General features: G+C 40.3%; 1 protein-coding gene across 1 annotated transcript in view; it reads right to left on the reverse strand.

The window, feature by feature from the left end:
- Positions 1-19,857, reverse strand: part of lrrc7 (leucine rich repeat containing 7) — an 82,493-nt gene that overhangs the window by 36,362 nt on the left and 26,274 nt on the right. Inside the window, exons 2-10 of the mRNA XM_039601458.1 lie at positions 8,977-9,179; positions 6,442-6,559; positions 6,215-6,293; positions 5,308-5,397; positions 4,834-4,890; positions 3,920-3,983; positions 3,563-3,637; positions 3,301-3,445; positions 1,392-1,464 (exon numbers count right to left, since the gene is read on the reverse strand). Coding sequence (XP_039457392.1) covers positions 1,392-1,464; positions 3,301-3,445; positions 3,563-3,637; positions 3,920-3,983; positions 4,834-4,890; positions 5,308-5,397; positions 6,215-6,293; positions 6,442-6,559; positions 8,977-9,179 — 904 coding nt within the window. The remainder of the gene's footprint in view (positions 1-1,391; positions 1,465-3,300; positions 3,446-3,562; positions 3,638-3,919; positions 3,984-4,833; positions 4,891-5,307; positions 5,398-6,214; positions 6,294-6,441; positions 6,560-8,976; positions 9,180-19,857) is intronic.

Below are 19,857 nucleotides of genomic sequence, written 5' to 3' on the forward strand. Positions count from 1 at the left end.
TTACCGAAAATGAAGGCAGTCAAAAGGGGACTCAACTAGCAAGGTGTACCTAATAAAGTGACCAGTGAGCATACGCTAACATGATGGCACCTTTCTTATGTCTAATGTAGCAGAGGCTTTAAACATTTTAAGACAGTAACAGTAGTAGTACCAGCAGCAGTATTCATTCTATATGCTTATGTTCTATGTGGATTCAACACGTATCCTGTATAGTCTATATGCAGTATTTATTCTACATGGAAACTGAAACTTTAGGAAGGGATCACATTCATCATTAGTAAGAAACACTTTAAAAACTAAAGAAAAGGACCTTTTAAGGGGAAATAATGGATCTACAGCACTACTTATTGAAGCTAAAACCTGGGACCTGTCCAGGAAGACAAAATGTTTCCAGTGCACTCAGATACAAATCTTGCAAAAGTGTAATGATAATGTTAAACATGGCATCTGCACATGTTTATGCATAAAGCCACATGGAAAAAAGTATTGATTTAAAGTGTAAAAACAAACAAACAAACCAAAAAACCCAACAAAATTAAATTATTCCCATCCAAACTGATGTAGTTTAATATCACTCTAATTCTGGGCCATGTTTGGACTGTATTTCGTCAAAAATTTACCAGCTCATAACTTCTAACTAATCTCTAAATATATAGAGAGAGATGAAAGAAAAACACTTTAAGTAGAAATTTAAAAAAAAAAAGAAGAAAAAAATCTTCTGCCTAATTTAATAAATGCTCATATTTTCCCAAAACAAATAATGGAATTACTGCCACCAAATCTGGACTGTGATGGATAATAATGAGAATGTAATCACATTACTGTAATCATTTTTACATGCAATCATTTCCAACTCAATGCTGCAGATTTTTACTGGTATGCTACTTTTTCAGTGAAAGATGTGAGTCTCACTCAAATGTTATGTCCAAATGTCCCAACAAGAAGAAAATGCAAAGTCGTGTTTATGTTTGCATGTAATTCATGTATTAATGTGAAGATGTTTCCCACATGCACAGCATGTGGCAGCAAGCATGGATTCTTGTATCTGTAACACAGCTGAACATTTGTCTGTCTCTGAACACACCCCCGGATCCAGGAGGCTAATGTTACTCACCCTTGCTTGGGCTTCGGACTAACGCCGCGGCAATGCAGCAAACACAACACACAGAACCCCCCCCAGTCATCAGCCAGCATAACAACACAGCAGCTAACAGCAATAAACAAGGAAAACAACAACCCACCAAGGATACATGTCACCTGTGGAGATCATCTAAAATGACAGCAGGTTCTGCTGAAGGAGCTTTTAAAGTTTTTCGAAGAAAAAAAAGTATACACTACAAAAGTATAGATGTGTGTTTGGCTCTGATGGAGTGTGTGTGCATTTTTCTTACCTCCCAATGGTGTTAGGCAGTGAGGTCAGCTGGTTGTCATCTACCTTTAGTGTTGTCAGCTTCTTTAACATTCCTGCAAACACACACACATGCAAAGTTAATCTGTTCCTAGAGCAGGGGCCTCAAACCTGTGGCTCAGGTGCTACAGTACATTCATCTCCACTTGCTCCCTGTGGCTGTTAGAAAAAGAAGATGTATATGGAAATAAACAGCAGTTAAAAAAACTTATGAGTGTCTCTGGACTGTGGGAGGATTTCAGAGTATCTGCAGAGAACCAAGACACAACCATGACATACAAACTCCACACAGAAACACCTCAACTGGTTGGTGTAAGGTGACTCTTTACACCAGGGGTAGACAACTCCAGGCCTCGAGTGCCGGTGTCCAAATGTCAAATGATTAGTTCATTATCAGGGCTCTGGAGAACTTCAAGACATGTTGAGGAGGTCATGTAGCCATTTAAATCAGCTGCGTTGGATCAAGGGCACATCTAAAACCTGCAGGACACCGGCTCTCGAGGCCTGGAGCTGCCTACCCCTGCTTTACATCATCTACAGACTGTGAAAAGCTGACCAAGAATCCTGGCTACACATGAAAAACAGCCAAGCAATGCCACAATCAAAAACAACTAGGGTTTAATATTTCCAGCATTTCTTATCGTAACTGCAAATATCTCTCAAAACTATGACCAAAACATTTACTGAACAGTTTCTGATGCTTAGGTTGCAGGTAAACAACGCACTGTTTAGCTCCAAATTCTCTTTCAGCAAACCTCTTGGCAACGAATGGAAAAACACCCCACTCAGCACAGTCACACACACCTAGGAATTCAAACTACAGCACAGTGATATTGTGTGGCATTTATAAATAGGATCAATGTGCTCACAGTATTGTGTTAATATAGGGATAGCAATATCAATATTTTATTAAATAAAATAAAAATACTCTGGGAATGCTATGAACAAGACGGCTCATCTCATGCACCACCATCATGAGATTTTCCAGATTTCCCTAAATCAGCTCTACCGAACTAAAATCAGCTGATTGTAGCTCAAACACACAGGAAAAAAAACAAGCTTGTTTGAGGCTTTTTTCTTTCTGTCTGCCTGAAGCTTAGATAACTGAAGAACATTTGTCACAACAGTAACAATATAATTATAATTGTATTGTAATTACTGAATGTAATAAACTACAGAATACTGATAAATGTAATGTGATTATGGTAGGGTTTGGGAGGTTTTAGTGTCAGTATGCTTGACAGTCTCATTTTATGGCAAAAAAAACAACTAAAGTGAGATAACAAAGTTTAACTCTGATGACAGTTGAAAAAAATATGATAAATTGAGGTATGGTTTTGCAATACTCGCCATACTGTAAAATGTTACTGCAGTATCAAAGTATCAGAATACTATAGTATCAAAGTATTGATATAATATCATATTATGTGGTGCCTGGTGATTCCCACCTCTACCAGTCAGCTACCCTCAGTGCTGCTGGTCACTTTTCTGTGTTTTGCCTGTGGCAATAACGCTGTGTGGATTACCATCGCTGAATAAAACATATGCTAAAATATCCAATATTTTATTTAAATATGTGCTGCTGCCCTACTGGTATATACTTAAAATGAAGCTAACAAATTTCCATTTGCTTTTATTACTTTTAAAGTCATTAGGCTACTCAGAGTCTTTGTTTATGTTTGGAAAATGACAGAATTTAGGCTAGCTGTTTCTCTCTGTTTTCAGCATTTATGCTACTTAGCTAACAATGTTAGCTTTACTTGTCAAATCTTAAATTGGCCTCCAGAAAAAGCACAACAGAATGACCAGTGTGGTAAAAGTGTAAAGTAGGTAACACTTTCTGAATGACTCATAGTGGTTTTGTGTGCGTTTGCGTCTCCATATGTGTATACCTATAGAGTCAGGAAGGTGCTGCAGCATGTTGGAGGATAGCAGCAGGTCTTCCAAGGCCTCGCAGCCCGAAATGTCCGCGTCCAACGTCTCGATACGATTCTTAGCCAAGTCCAAGTACCGCAATTGACGAAGCTTCCCTATTGACTATTGTGCGGGGAGAAAAGAACAGAGTAAAGACGAATAAGCAGAAATCGGAAAAAAGCATAGACATGTTCAACTGTATATGCTCACATGAAGCTTTTTGTCCCAACTTCTGCTCACCCCTGGTATAGTCTGCAGAGAGTTATTATCCAGCCATAGCTCCTTCAGATTGTGGATCTGTTCCAACACCTCCGGCTGACATGTGAAAAGAAAAACCGACATTCTCACTGAACACACACTGTAAATTATACATTTAGACTTCACATTTATATTGAGACTGCTAATTATTTACAGGTGCAGCCTTTCTTTTCTGCAGTTCATTTACAGATAACACTTGTGTTACTTTATTGTTTGGTAGCTTAAACATACTGCATGCACAGCACTGTATAGTTCAACCTTTTATGTTTCTGCTTCTCCTAATTTTCCATTTACTCATTTATTAATTTCATTTCTAAAACATGCGTTAGCTGGTCTCACCACTTCAGAAAATTCATTGCTACCCAGATCCAGCCTCTCGAGCTGTGTCAGTCTGTGGATGGACCTGAGAGGAAAGAATCCACTGATTAGTACAACTTTGACATTTTGTACATAAATGTAAAATTTTAAACACCGAAGACCTCACAGCACACATTTACACTTTTAAATACTTCATCTGAATTTGGTGAATTCTTATGTTGTGGAAATTCTGACAAACTTCCTCAGTTTGTTACAAGTTTTGAGGCCAAGCAAACCGCTGTACTGCGGTGACTTTAGCTTGTAGCATACGTATACAGCAGAATTTACTGTTTAGCACAGACAGAGAAGATTTGGCAAGTTTTTCATAGGTGCAACCCACATATTGAACTCTGCTGTTTAACCCACAGATGCATTTTCCTTACAAATGTGGATCCTTTAAAGGGGAAACCAGCAGGATTTCCAGTCATATAAGATATATTTCCAAGACGCATTTTTACAACAATGACATAATCAGCCGAACACAAATTTCATTATGTTTTGTGATTAAGTTTAGTAATGGCATTGGTAGTGTAACTGGCATTAATATTACCACTTTTCACAACACACTGTTACTGAAATCACTGTTAATCTGCAAGTGCTGTACAAGGTTATTCAGTCTGGAAGCAGTTTGTAGTTGAGCTGTCCTCTGTGGTGATGGTGAGGATAAAGTCAGCTACATAACATTGAACCGCAAACATTTAAAACAGTTATGAGTGACACACTGATGTTATAACAGGCTTCGTCAGTATTTGAGAACACCTGCAGAGATAAATACAGTTTTTATCTGGAGATCTGGAAAGCCAAGCGCACACTCAGGAACACATGAGACTAAATGTTTCTCTCACTCTCACACACACACACATATACTCAGAATCACATATGGCAGTTTGTCTCACTTTGGCATTGTTTTCAGGTGGTTCTCCCTCAGCTCCAGGATCCGTAGTTTGGAGAGTCTGAAAAACCAGAAGGCACATGAAACTTAATTCAATGCAATAACAATCTATCGACTGCAACAGCTAATGCTTGGGAAATTACGTCAGGTCAAATAAGAGAAACAAGCCCTGTTTAATTTGGTACAAAACAGTGCCAAACCCATTTTGACATTGAAAGCATTACACATGATCACCACCCACTGGTATTCATCCATTCAGAGAATACCTGCAATTTTCATATGCTCTAGCAAACTGTAGCACACTATGACCCTTAACCTGGACTAAAATGTATACTGATGATGTAAAGATGGATAACTGATTAACTGGAAACAAATTCATTAGCAAACCGTGAAGGCTAATGAACCTGTATGTGCATAAAAATAGAGACCCTGTTCACCAAAGTACTTAATCACGAGCTATCAAAGACAGTCAGTTTACCTCCCAAAGTTAGCAGGCAGATACTCCAGGAAGGCATCGTTTAAAAAGAGCTGGGTCAGATTCAGGAGCTGCGTAAAACCATCTGGGAGTCTGGGAAAGAAAGAAAGAAAGAAATTGTGCAAAACAAGAAAGATGAAAAAGGTGTGCGTCCTTGAACGGCCTCAGTGGAATAAGACACGGACAAAGTTCCCATAACAACCCCTGCAGAAACAGCTAACTGCTGTTAGCCTGCGGATGACTCATCTGCTGCGTGCACACGCTCCCTCACACACACACACACACTGACACACACACACAAAGCATGGGAAACCTTGCTGTCTGCAGGATACTGTGTGGTTGACTCTAGTTTTGCTTCGTGGCATTAACACACCGATAAGAAAACAGCAATTACAAGTGTAACACCTGATGCTCAAAGTATAATGATAAACAACACTAGCGCTCTACTGAAATACTTACATCTTCTGCTGCAGGCCAATACTGATTCTACGGGATATGAATACAAGAGCAGGGCTGTATAGGGTTTATGGATGCAGCCAATTATTGTAAAATATTCAGCCTCTCTGGTGCTACATAAATATGAATATGTAAAATCAGGGTGACCTGTAAAAGTGTGAAATGCTGCAAACTTGAAGCTCACTTTCCTTTCTTCAACTGAAATTTGCTTCCTAAATATAACCGAGCCAATGTGAACGTCTTGAAGATGTTTGTTCTTCTGATGATGCAGTCAGTGTTTTCACCGTGGTTGTTATCCAGAGGCTGCGTGCTCGGAGTAATTAGCTGCACAATGTTCAATTTTTCAGCCTAGCTTGTAAACATTAAGGTTGACAGCCATCAAACCAGAGGCCAAAGTAATGTGTAACAGGTTCAGCTGTGCAGTAATGCGCAGAGTGTACAGTTTGTGTCTTACTTGGTGATGGGGTTGACACTGGCTTCCACCACAGACAAGCCTTTACAGCATTTTATATTGTCTGGAAACTCCTGGATTCCTGTTTGAGAGGAAGAGATGATGTTTAGTTTCACAAAAGTCTGGACCACCTGGTTTTGTTTCTTCTTCTTCTTCATTGTGAAGTTTCGGTATTGCATTTATAAGGTTTCGTCCTGTTATTTTAAACCAGGGTTGTTTAGGCTGGATACCGTTTTTACTGATGTCTAGCTCTTTTAGGTTCACCAGGCTGGCGATGGTGGTGGGCAGGTTGGACAGGTCGTTATCTGGCATGCTCAGCTTCTTCAAGGCCTGGCAGTTGAAGAGTTGCTGTGGGAGCACAAAGAGGGACGATAAAGGAATTGTGACCTTGACAGGATGTAGAAAGTCACCTGGAGGCATGAGGCACTTAATGTTTTTCAAAAAGCTAGGCCACTTTAGCAGCACTTGTCTATTAATAATGCAAATGTAATGTCTTCCCAAAGGACAAAACACATTCTAGATTGAAAGGAAAAGACATCTAGACAAATGTGCTCAAACAGAAAAATTATGCTAATAACAAAACATATACAAAATGAAAGAATTTTTGGGGGTATGTACCAGAAATGCTTTAGGAATTCAGAAATGCACATGTACAAAAATATAACAAAGCAAATAATCAAAACTGAAAGGTGATTCCGATATACCAGATTCTAAATGAGCAGCAATATAATGGTTAAGAAAAAACGTAACTAGATAGCAAAACAGCTTCACTCAGTCTTCACTCCCTGCATTTTAACAAAACTTTCAATCACTCTTGCTGCCTGCTAGAATCAATAATGGCACATTTAACATCCAGAGATAAGGCCAGAGTTTTAGGCCAAACAGTGAAGTATATGGGCTCAGCAAGAGTATTACTCTCAATGACCAAGCTAAGCTAACCTTGACAGTTTTTCTACAGACTTATTGAAGGTGTTTCTTGATAAATGTATCTGATTGTTATATAGCAACAATAAGCCAGCTGATAATAAGCCAGTAGAGCAATGACAATTCAAGTTTTAGCTAATATCAATTAAAAAAGTACACATTGTCTTTTTCAATGGGAGAAACGTTTCGTCACTCATCCATTGACTTCTTCAGTCTCAGCTGACTGCTGGTTTCCCCAACCTTATAAACATAACATTGCACAATAACTGAAACCAGCCCACTGAATAAACAATGGGCTGTGAGGTCAGTTCATTAATATGCAAATTCTCATGACCACTGATCAAAGCTCATTGATCAAAGACCACTGATCAATGGTCTTTCCCTTTTCACGTAAATGGCCTCCTTGACTCCGCGCTCAAACCAGCGTTCCTCCCTGTCCAGGATGTGTACATCCTTGTCACTGAAAGAGTGTCCACTGGCCTGTAGGTGTAAATAGACTGCACAGTCCTGGCCTGACGAGTTAGCTCTTCTGTGTTGTGCCATCCGCTTCGCCAGAGGTTGTTTGGTTTCCCTGATGTATAAATCCTGGCAATCCTCCTGGAACTTAACAGCGTACACTATGTTACTCTGTTTGTGTCGGGGAACCCGATCCTTGGGTGGTCCAATTTTTGGCGCCGTGTGTTTTGGGTTTAAAAGCCACAGAGATGCGGTGTTTAGAAAAAATGCGTCTGAACTGTTCCGATACTTCTGATACATAAGGGATCACTACGGGTTTTTGCTTAGGCAGCGGTTGTCCTTCTCTTCTGGATCAGTCCCCTTCGAGGCCTTCCCCAAACCGCAGCTCAATTCATGTCAAAGCATTCATTTTTACCTACTAAAACGCTGTCAAACCTAAAATGAGGACGTGGGCCCAGCTAGTGAAATATAGTTTTGTTATTTTATTGACCAGGCAATATGTCACCTTCACTAATTCTAGGACATTCTCTTCAGCAAAACTACAGCACATAAGTCACAGCATATATATTCTAAAATGGACAGATCTGCTCTGAGTGGAGAGGCCACTGTAACACAGCCTTCTAAACACTCACACACATGTAGAAGCTGCCCAACTCACTTACATTGGAGCCAGTCACTTAATATGCATTGCTCGCACAGACATACATTGTCAAGACTGAGCAGAATTTTTTTGTGCAAGTTAAATGCGAGGTCGCACATCTCATCTCATACATCCTTATTAGACTGTCTCCATTCATGCAGGCTATATTTGGAAATCTAATTCAACATCTTTGTCATTTAAACCAGGCCAGGATATCCATAAAATGTGACGGCCCTTTAATAAGCAGCACCTGTAATTCTCCTTGAAATTTTAGAAGGGCACACTGCATCAGCAGTCCCCACATGGGCTGCTTCTGTGCAGCTTCCAGTGTGAACTCATGGATACTAATGTATCAATATCTGTCCAGTAAGGGTATTGCGACACAATAGTGAGAGGGCATTGTAAGTTAGCATCAGTGTTTCACATCCCAAATCCAAATTCTAAAAAAATCATAAACAAAGCAACAAGACTAATGGTCAGCATCACATACACAGCTGCACAAAAAGCAGAACTAGCTCAATAAATCTGAGTGGGTGAAGTGAAAAGTCAGTTTTTGATCCCTAATTTTTACTCAGGGTAACAGTGGATGAACAGCTTTTGTGAATTTGATAAACTGTCAGAATAAACAGATTTTAGTTTAGTAGTAGAAGCTTAATAGTAGAAGAATAAATTTTAAAAATACATAAGGTCAGTAAAAGGAAGAAGAGTTATATCAGGAGAAAATGAACATATGACTCAGGGGTACCTTGGGTAATTCCTCAATCTGGTTGGCATCTAGGTAGAGCTCCTCCAGAGTTCTCTCAAAGCTGAAGATTTCCTTGGGGACCTGCTGCAGGCTGCAGTGGGAGTAGTCCAACACTGAGATCACTTCCTCTTCACCACGGAAACAACGGCACGGCACCAGCCGGCCAATCAGCTTCCGTTTAGTGGTCATTTCCAGACACTGCACTGAAATGGCGAGAAAAGGAGAGAACAGACATGATGCTAGAGGCCTTTAACTCATGCATTTTAACAGGCTTGTTGTACCTGATGGAGTTGGTACTTCTGTGTAGAACCTTGTCAGTCTAATAGCATAATTAACAGTATAAAGGCAGACTAGCGTACTAAAAGACAGGCTCTGATATAAGAAACTAGTTATACAAAGTGTTTCGGTAGTGAAAAAATCGTGAGTGGGATTTTCTCTAAAACGTGAAAAAAATTTCTAAAAACTATGTGATAAAACAATGGGAGGTGCATTCATTCACAGTGACAGATTTTGCATCTTTTGATGAGCAATGAAATAAATAAATACATGCACAAAGAAACTCATTTTCACAAGCCACCTACTGCAAAATTATTCATACTGTGTAGAGGGAAAAAATGTGCTCATTTGAATCTCAAGGTGCAAAAAACAATGTGTTAAACACACAGTGAGATCAGACATAGGAGCTTTTCATTGTACAAATATCACCTACAAGCCTTGCATAGACTGGAGGACTGTTCATCTTATGCAGAGGATGAGAAACCAGTGTTGACCAAATGGTTTGCTGAGTCACGTTAGTGTCTTGGGATTTTGTAGCAATCATGCATTATTACTAGAATAGAATGTTTAATGAATTACTGATTTGTTCTATCTGTAGGCACTCTGTAGTTCCTCATAAATACAGAAGCAAGCTGTCAAAAGTAATCAAGCCTGCTCAGACTTGATCCCACCAAATGGTGGTAATTTATACAGTGTGACACATCAAGGCGCCAATTAATGACAAGAAGAACGATAAAATATGTGACACAAACATTAGATCACTTCCTGTTTTTGAGAAAACCACAACTAACAACACTTTGATCCCCACCAAAAACCACCTGAGGAAAAGAGCGAACACTATCAGCAGAAACTACTAAGCTTCCATAGCTTCAGTCAAGTCTGGGGTGACAAGAGCTCCTTAGTCCAACTTTATCATCAAGCTTAGTTAGCTAACAGTAACAAGCATGAAAAGAAACGTTTGATGGACTGTGTAAAAGTCTCTGAAATGTGAGGCCAGTCCGTATTGGTGTTTTTTGCCACAGAAAAAATAATGCAAGTGTACCAGATGATCACAGATGCTGCAAATGCACATAGCACCCTCATCTGACCATGGAATGAAGGGAAGATATCGACTGATAAAGAGAGAGGGGTGAGCAACCTTTACTTTTAACAGAGTAATTTCTGAGAAATTTTTGCCCTTCTGAACCTTCAAATCAATGCAAAGCCAGTGAAGAGCACTGGACACTAGCTTAGGCTGTAAATACTGTAGTTCAATTTAATTCAGTTTCATTTATACAGTGACAAATCACAACAACGGCGCTTCATAATGTAAGGTAGACCCTACAGTAATAAATACAGAGAAAACTCCAACAATCATATGACCCCCTATGAGCAAGCACTTTGGCGACAGTGGGAAGGAAAAACCGGGCTCAGGGAGGGGCGGGGCCATCTGCAATGACCGGTTGGGGTGAGAGAAGGAAGACAATATAAAAGACATGCTGTGGAAGAGAGACAGAGATTAATAACAAGTATGATTCAGTGCAGAGAGGTCTATTAACACATAGTGAGTTAGAAAGGTGACTAAAGAGGAAATACTCAATGCATCATGGGATTTCCCTAGCAGTCTACACCTACTACAGCATAAGTAAGAGAGTTATGCTGCCTTAGTTATGCTGGGCCTAAGGGCCTAATCTTAAAAGTAGAGATAGGGTCTGTCTCCCGAATCCACAACTGTGGATGTGGGAGACAGACACAGGATGTGTGTGGCATGGTTCATGTACTTTGGTTAGTGGTTTACAACATTAATAATAAGATAATCTTGACGTCCAACATTAGTGAGCTGATCCTTTTAAATCTGAGCCACAGTTCAAAATCAGCATACAAAGTTTTTTAATCTGCACGTACCAAACCTTTCTGTTGGTTCGAGCCTCTCTGTGTGGTGTCAAGTTTGAACGTTCTCCTCATCCTGACTCTTAATTAAGTTTGTGTGAGTGTGGCTGACTGACAGCCCGGTGAGAGACAAAAACAAAGTAGACTACCTAAAAATATGAACCCAGTGATCTACAACTGCTGAATGATTATTTGAGCCGTTTTCTTACACTGAATTTAAATGAACTACTGCTGTACTCGGATTTGAGTCCATGGTCAAGTCCTACAATCAGTGCCCACATACTTTTGAAAGAGACCAACTTTGGTCCAGATCAAACATGGATACTGCTAAAGGTTTGCTCTTACAGTAAAATTGAACTAATGTGGGTATTTGGGTGGATTATCCAACGCTAAGTGTCCCCCGTCCAACCAAACCAAAACAGCAGGTGAAGTCGTATTATAAAGTGACTTTAAAGAACGATATCATTTACACTAGCAGCACATTTTTATACTGAAGTCTCATATTAACTTCACCTAAACTTTGACATTTTTGCATAGATTAAGGAATGTGGATTTTAGGAGAAAAAACTGCACCAATGTAAAAGGCCATGTGTACGGTGGCCCTGTGTGTTCAAATGCACTGAAACTGCAGCAAATAGAAAAAGGCTGCAAAAACAACAGAAGAATAGAAAAAAGTTCACAAAGCAAAACGAGAGAAGTGTTTTTGGGGAGACAAAACAGCTGCAGAAGTGACAAGCAAACAGAAAACGGCTAAAAGCAAACAAATGTTTACAATATTATATGAATTATGTGATTAAAACACAGATTACCTTGCATTTTTTTTCTACCGCACAATACCAATGAATCCTTTTCAAGTATGTCTCAGTACAATCTTTCACATGTTTTGGTTTCTGTCACTTGCACAACTTTTCCATCTTATCTAAAAATGCTTCAGTTGTGTTTTGTGAGTTTTGGGGGGTTTTTTCTACTTCCATTCTATTTTATTCAACTTTTATTCAACTTTTATGTTTTGTTTTTGTTTTGTGTTTTAATTGAACTGCGTTTGAACGACCACTGTGCATATTGGGTGCGTGAGGATTGTTCGAAGATAGAGAAAAATGTGAAATTACACTTTAGGTCACAGGTGTTGAAGGACCCACATTAGTTTAAAAGCTTCAAATGACTGTCAGGCAAATGTAAAACTCACATGGCAGACGGGTATCACAGTGATCCCCCGCCAACCAGCAGTTACCCAGTTCACAGCAGGCTGAGGCTCGGCGCTCTCTGACACACACACACACACACACGGTCTTTTCAAACAACAAGCCAGAGCCATATAATTAGACCGAATCCTTTGTAATTCTGCGACAACATCGCTCCATTACACAACTCCATTTAAAAAGCTTGTGGCTGAATGGCATAAGTAGGGTAACCATGGTTATTAAAGTCCTTGAGTGAGGACTCATCATTCAGCTTTATCATTGCAAACCCACTCGCTTGCTGCGCTCAATCTATTGACAAATAAAGACATTTTAACGCCAGCCCTTTCAAACGGAACAAAGAGCGAGTTTTCAGTGATTGGACTTCAATTTCCTGCTTGATCTTCAACTGCCATCGAGCACAACAGCAACTGGATGTGATGAGGAGCTGCACAGCGGCATGAAAAGAAAGAGATGAGGAAACTAAAGAGAGAACGTGAAAATAAGAAAGTGTAGAGAGCAGTGAGAGGAACACCAGGAGGCTCAGAGATAAGACCTGCAGCTTTATCTGGCTATAAACACACACATGTCCAGCTGCACCGTGAGACCAGATGAATTCAGACGATAGAGAGAGTAATCTTGAGCATTGCGAGTACACTGTGTTATCTGCTCTAGCTTGTTGCAAGCCACTGAAATCAGATAAAAAGGTCGCAGATCCTGCAGGACTGTTTATCTAAAAGGACTGAACCATTAAAATCAATGCATCCTCATCCACAGTCATGCTCAGTGCAGGTGTAATGAGGCCAGCTGACATTTACTGTTTGCCTATTCTATGTGTAAACCCGGCAGTCAGTGCTTCTCACGATGCCCATGTTTGGCGGTGGCTTGTCTGTGTATTACTTTTACCTCAGATGCTCGGCCACTTCAGTAGTTACACCTGCCTTAATTATTTGTGAAATAGATTCAATAAAATGCTTGAAACATTCCTCAAAGATCTTTGTCCATGTTGATATGATAGCATCTCATATTTGCTGCAGATTTATCAGCTGCACATGCACAGTGTGAAGATGCTGTTACACCACATCCCAAAGGTGCTGTACTGGATTAAAATCAGGGCCATTGGAGGCCATTTGAGCCTGATCTGAGCTTTGTGACATGGCATGTTAGCTTGCCGGAAGAATCCATTAGAAGTTGGGTACACTGTGGTTGTAAAGTGATGGACATGGTCAGCAACACTACTCAGGTAGGTTGTGGTGTTTAAACGAGGCTCAGTTGGCACTAATGGGCCCAAAGTGCAACGAAAAAATATCTTCCACACTATTACACCACTACCATCCTGAAACATCGATACCAGGCAGGATGGATCCATGCTTTCCTGCTTTTCAGTTTCTGAAATGTACCGAGAACTGTCCCACATTCAACCTTCCCCATTCAACATTTCTGAATGCAAACAGTTGCTGCCATGTGACTGGCTAATTTGTGTTAATTAGGTGTGCCTAATAAAGTGGCTGGAGATGTAGTTTTAAAGCAAATAGTGTGGATACTATTAAGAAAGTGTAAAAAGTTTTAACCTAATGTTTTCTTACATATTTTTTAAGTATATAAGTAACTAAATCAATGAATACATCAGTTTGAAGACTTTGAAGAAATTGATGTGTTAATTACGCTACTGTGACATAAACTCTGTAATCAATATAATCATGATGTACTCTGCATAATATGGAATATTAATGCTACATCTCTCCTAGTTATGAGAACTGTAAACCATGCTAACATCAAATGTCTACCTTTTATTGAAAGTAGTAGAGTGCAGTACTGCGCGGCACTATTCAGTTCAATTCAATTCAGTTTTACTTATAGTGCTAAATCACAACAACTGCTTTAAGGTGCTTTATATTGTAAGGTAAAGATCATATAATAATACAAAGAAAACAGAGAAAACCAAAGCAATAATATGATCCCCTTTGAGCATGCACTTTGCCGACAGTGGGGAAGAAAACCTTCCTAAACAGGAAAAAAAACCTCTGCAGGAAGCAGGCTCAGGGAGGGGCAGCAACCTGTCATGACTGGTTGGGGTGAGGGGAGGAAAACAGGTCAAAGACACGCCGAAAAGAGCCAGAGATGAATAATAACTACTGATTAAATGTGTAGTAGTGTATTAACACATAGCGAGTGAAAAAGAAACACTGAGTGCATGATGGGAAGCCCCAAGCAGCCCAGACCTATTGCAGTGTAACTTAAAGGAGGATTCAGGGTCAGCTGTTCCAACCCTAACTACCAAATAAACTACCAAATAGACTCTCTATCAAATATCAAATACAGATGCATTGTTTTGCTTTTTTTCATAGCTACACAACTACACTGATGTGACCCATATTTCCTGATTTCTAAGAAAGGGCCTGACTTGGAAACAATGTCCCCTCTGGTCATCCGCTTTATAATTAAGTTCCCCAATCAAACCACAACCATTTTGGCCAGGGACTTAATGTTGCTGTCCCAACAGCATTTGCTCAGAAACATTTAATGTTAACAGCATCCGGGCCTGGAGCAAACTACACCAGAGGTCAATACATCCTGCTGCTCTTTACAATCTTTATTAGATTCTATGCAATATAAAGATGCCTAAACAAAGCGGTAACACACTGCATGTGTCCACGCTCAGCTTGCTAGAACATCAGCTTGCTAGTGTGGCTGTCTGAGAAGTCAGGTGACACACTCCATCGTGGTTACACAGCACTAAGGATCTTCTCAGTGGCTGAGTAAGAAGGAAACCGGATTGCTTGTTGGGCTTAAAAATACATGATTAGCAAACGTGCGAAATCATTTTCAGTGTCTACAGCATCCTCTAATCAACAGCTTGACATTCAACCAATAAGCCAGATGGCCCAGTATAATGTTCCAAACAAACCAGTAACACTAACCACAGGTGATGTGACCCACAAATCAGAGTTTGTTAAAACCCATTTTCCCTCTATAACATGCCTTTTTTTGACTGTGGAAGTTTGGCTTTAGTTATCGTTATTCGTTGTGTGCGCGCATGTGTGTGATCCATCACACATAAGCAAAAACATTTGTTTTCCTGACTGAGGTGACTTTGAGTAATTACAGAACTCACTAAACGGAGCACAGAAAAATAACTTTTGTCTTGAAAACGTGCAAAATATGAGCTCGCCGTCTGCTAAGAAATCTGTTTCTATAAGCTACTGATAATGCAGCTGCCTGGCTCTGCCCTCACGGTTATGGATGTAACAGCTTAATTTACAAAGACAGAGTAGACTAAAAATAACAGCTTTTTGTCAACGGAGCGGAGAGGGAACGAGAGAGAGGAGCTGATGTCGCCCAGGCAAGTATTAACAACAGCGGGGACGGTGACAAATAGCAAAGATGGGTGTGGGTGTGTGTCTGTTGAGGGGGGGTGTTTACGTGGGCATCAGTGAGAGACTTCTGAGGGCAGTCACCTTCATGACACAGACACCTGCACAGACTGATTATCTGCCCGGGAAGTTCATGAGGAAAAGAAGAGGGAGCTGTGCTGCCACTGTTCACAACAGATATCACACCAAAAGACAAATAACAAGGATGTAGACCGCTCTGTATGACCTATATATCAATATAACAGTGCAAAGGACTTGGCCACGTGGCCATTCATGGATGAAGTGAAATATTTTAGTCATCGTTGGGTTTTCTCTTTAGTTCTAACACACTGATCACCTCTGCTAGAGTGAATGTAAAGGGGGTGCTGAAGTGTGTCCAGTCCTGCCCAGACGTCCAGATAGCATGAAGCACAAAAAAAAGAAAAAAAAAGAAATACAATTTGGATGGGAGTCAGAATGAGCCAGTACCAATAGGATGAAACAAGGAAGTGAGCGTGGTTGGCTGTGTTGGCTCTTGCTGCTGCTATGGAAACAGCATGACGGAGCAGACTGACTCTGCAGAGGCAATGCTTCATGTGCAAGTGCGAGTTCCCACACACACACGCACACACACACACACACACACACATTTAAATAGCTTTGGTAATCATCATAATAATTATGACATAAAACAGAAAACAAAGATGTAGTGAGAAGTTTTACAAGAACTGCTACTGTAACATACACCCACCCACACGTGCACACGCACACACTTAAGCACCTCCACACATGCACACTTTTACACACCAGCAGCGGGTGAAAAAGAAGAAGACTGCGATGAAGAAGTATTAACGCCACACTGCACGCTGTTAAAAATACTCAAGAGCGAGCCAAAAATCCAACTCAGGAGAAAGTAAAAATGCAGCAGTATTGGTAAAAACGTGCAGACTTCATTATGTGAAAAGGTCCTTACAGTTTATCAGGGGCTATAGTTAGTGCTGGATCAGATGACCTTGTATCCTCCCTTAGTTATGCTGCTATAAGCCTAGGCTGCTGAGGGCTTCCCATGATGCACTGAGTGTTTCTTTTCCTCATTCACCTCTTTATACTCTCTGTGTGTTTAATACACCGCTCTGCATTTAATTATTAGTTGTTATTAATCTCTGGCTCTCTTCCACAGTCTGTCTTTTCTCCTGTCTCCCTCCCCTCACCCTCAATGCCCACACTGAAATGATTAGGTGTTCGTTAATAAAAAAAAATTCATAATTGTTTTTTTGCTAAATATACTGTACTGACTGACCAGGCTTTTCCATCAGCAGATTTTTTTTTCATCCCTTACGGCACGAGCACATTCCAAGATGACAGATGACAGAATTCATTGGGCTCAGGGATCACCAGAGACCTGACCTTAGACCCACTGAGAATCTTCTGGATGTGCTGCAGAAGACTTTAGCAGTCTGACTGTCTCATCATGGTTACAAGATCTTGTTGTAAAAATATTTCAATAAACTTTGTTACACTGTGTAAATATCTCGAAACAATTCCACGGCGAGTGTGTACTGCCTATAAAACTAAAGGCAGTCCGAGAAAATATTAGAGTGTGAGACTTTTTTGTTTTTTGGCTGTGCAGTGTACATATAAAGTAAGCACTGGGGACACACCAAGCAGTGTAAGAAATGTATCTTCACATACCCTTTTCACAGAGTCACAAAAACTACTTTTGCCCCCCTTTATTGTCTACTAATAAGTCAAAACAAACCATCTTTAATGTTGGTCCCAACTACACATATTTAACATTCTTCAAAATTGCTGGACACTTTGCTGAAACGTCACACAAAACTCAACTGCACTGTCTGGGCTGGTAAAAATATTTCCTTTTAAAATTATATAGCTTCATAAAATGTTCAAGCAAGCTCTGCTTTAGCTCGGCAGTCCCCCAGAGTTAAGTTTTTACCACAGCTAGCGAGCGATCAGCAGTTCTCCTGAATTTCCCCTGGAGCGGTCGCTTTCCTCCTCCCGCTGCTCTTCATTCAAGCTTGTGTGTTTGTGAATATCTGTGCATGTCCTCCAGCAGCTCATGAGGGTGAATTCCCCTAGGGGTGCCATGACAGCCATCGCTTCACGTGCAGCCTCACTGTCGCCACGGTAACCGCTGCCATAGAGACCGTCTCCCAGGAGCTGGGTGTATTTTTACTCATTCTCCCGCTCTCTCTGTCTCTCTCTGTGTCATAAAACAGAACATGCTGCACTCGGTGGGCGAGCGCTCCACATTCTGCGACGCTTAATGTAGACTCAGATATGTCAGACACTTTTATAGCACCTGAATAAGAGCCCGAGAACAGCTCCATGCCACCGCTTCGTGTTTCTTTTTCTGTTTCTTGCAAAAGGCGGGAGAGCTGCGCTCTGTGGATATCACCCCAGGGTTTCTGCACTCGCTCACAACAGTCGCACGCTATCGCGGACGAGCACATGTGAAACGCACACACACACAAATCAGTGACACAAACAGTCATGCATGCTGACTCATTTACTTGTGTCAGTGACGGTGAGAGGACACGGAAGATCCTGTTTCACATCCCAGTGCTCCACATTGTCAAGCAAATCCCTGAGTGTGAGTGTGTGTGTGCATGTGGGAGGCAGTTAGTTATCTAGCGGCCAAGAACAGCTTGTTCTGCCTCTTTCTGTGTTTTGTTGGGGTTTTTTTTTACATTCACTAAATTTATAATAACATTAAATAAGCACTTTAGGCAGTTACCTGTACTACCACCAAATGAAAACACACACACACACACGTAGATTTCAATTGTGCTTGAGTCTCTGATCTGCAGAGGACATCATTTTAAGATATTCTGTTTGAAAAGTCCTATAGAAATATGCTGTCATCCCACATACGTGCACTGGAATAGTGAAAAGTTATATAAGTCTGAGGCACAGCTTTATCATAGGAGGACTGATTTTGATAGTAGATATTAAGCTTTTTAGACAAATCCAGTCTGGGATAACAAGGCATCTGGCTGCAAAGGCTTGAAAGAGAGTCGTCATAAAAAACGATGTCTGAACGATGTGTCATCACTGAGTGGATTTTGCCTCCGCTTGCTTTTGTGGAACTTTGGTGCACAATCAAACCGTTCCCCCTTCAGTGTGGCCGGACAACCAGCACTGAATGAGGCACTAACCAGTAGTAGGAGGAGGTTACCCGTATCAGCTGCTGCTTGACTGTCAGGCTGTCCTGTGCTGCTCCACAACCTTTAACATTTCAACACACAAATAAACTTTGCAGCGATGACAGACGCCCCGATTCTTTGATATTTTCTTACATATTAAAATGTGGGGAAACTCACTTGTGATGTTGTCTGTTGCGCAATGTCTTCTCATCATATCAGACACCCCAAACAATTTGTTTGGTTATTTACTGCATAAGTTCATGTGGAAAAAAAGTAATGAAAAAAATGTAAAAAGACTGATAAGTACAGGATGAATATTATAAATAGCAAGCCAGCAAAGTATGGAAGAATAATCTGATGGGAAAAAAAATAGAAAAAAAACTGGGATATTGTCTCAGTTGGCAATAATCACAAAACACAAGTATCACAGAAAATATACCAAATTAGAAACAATTTCTTGTCATCTGCTACTTCAAAAGTTAAGATCTGGTTAAGCTTCGGTAGATTGACTTAAGCAGTTATCCCATACAACGTTCAGGACTGCTTTCAAAGTTAATGTTAAAGACCTTAAAAGGCATTAAAGACAGCGGATAGGCTGATCCATGATACGTATCTGAACAATTTAAAAAAATTGTTATCTTGTTTTGGAATAGAAAAACTGTACGGTTCATACAGAAAAAATAACTTTATTGCTCTTTTTTGGCATCACAGGTCAAAGCTGTTTGTCTAAAGTTATAAAGTCATACCTGTTAGGAATAAAATGAAAGCTGTTTTTTGTGATTATTATATACACATTGTCTTTGCGCTCATTAAGAATTGGCACTCCGTGTAATAAGGGTCAAAAGGATCAGTTCAGCGCTATGATTGAATTCAATTATTGAGACTGACATGTTGAGCTGCAGAGGGATTTTGCAAACATGCTTACAAATCATAACTAGTTAAAGTCAGGGTGATATTTTTCTGGGCCAAGAGAGTCTGAACAGAATGTCCCGGACTTAGACAATAAGTAGAAAACAACAGGCTAAGAATTGCTAGCTGATA

Source organism: Oreochromis aureus, linkage group 17 (assembly GCF_013358895.1).
Source record: "Oreochromis aureus strain Israel breed Guangdong linkage group 17, ZZ_aureus, whole genome shotgun sequence".
Lineage (NCBI taxonomy): Eukaryota > Metazoa > Chordata > Actinopteri > Cichliformes > Cichlidae > Oreochromis > Oreochromis aureus.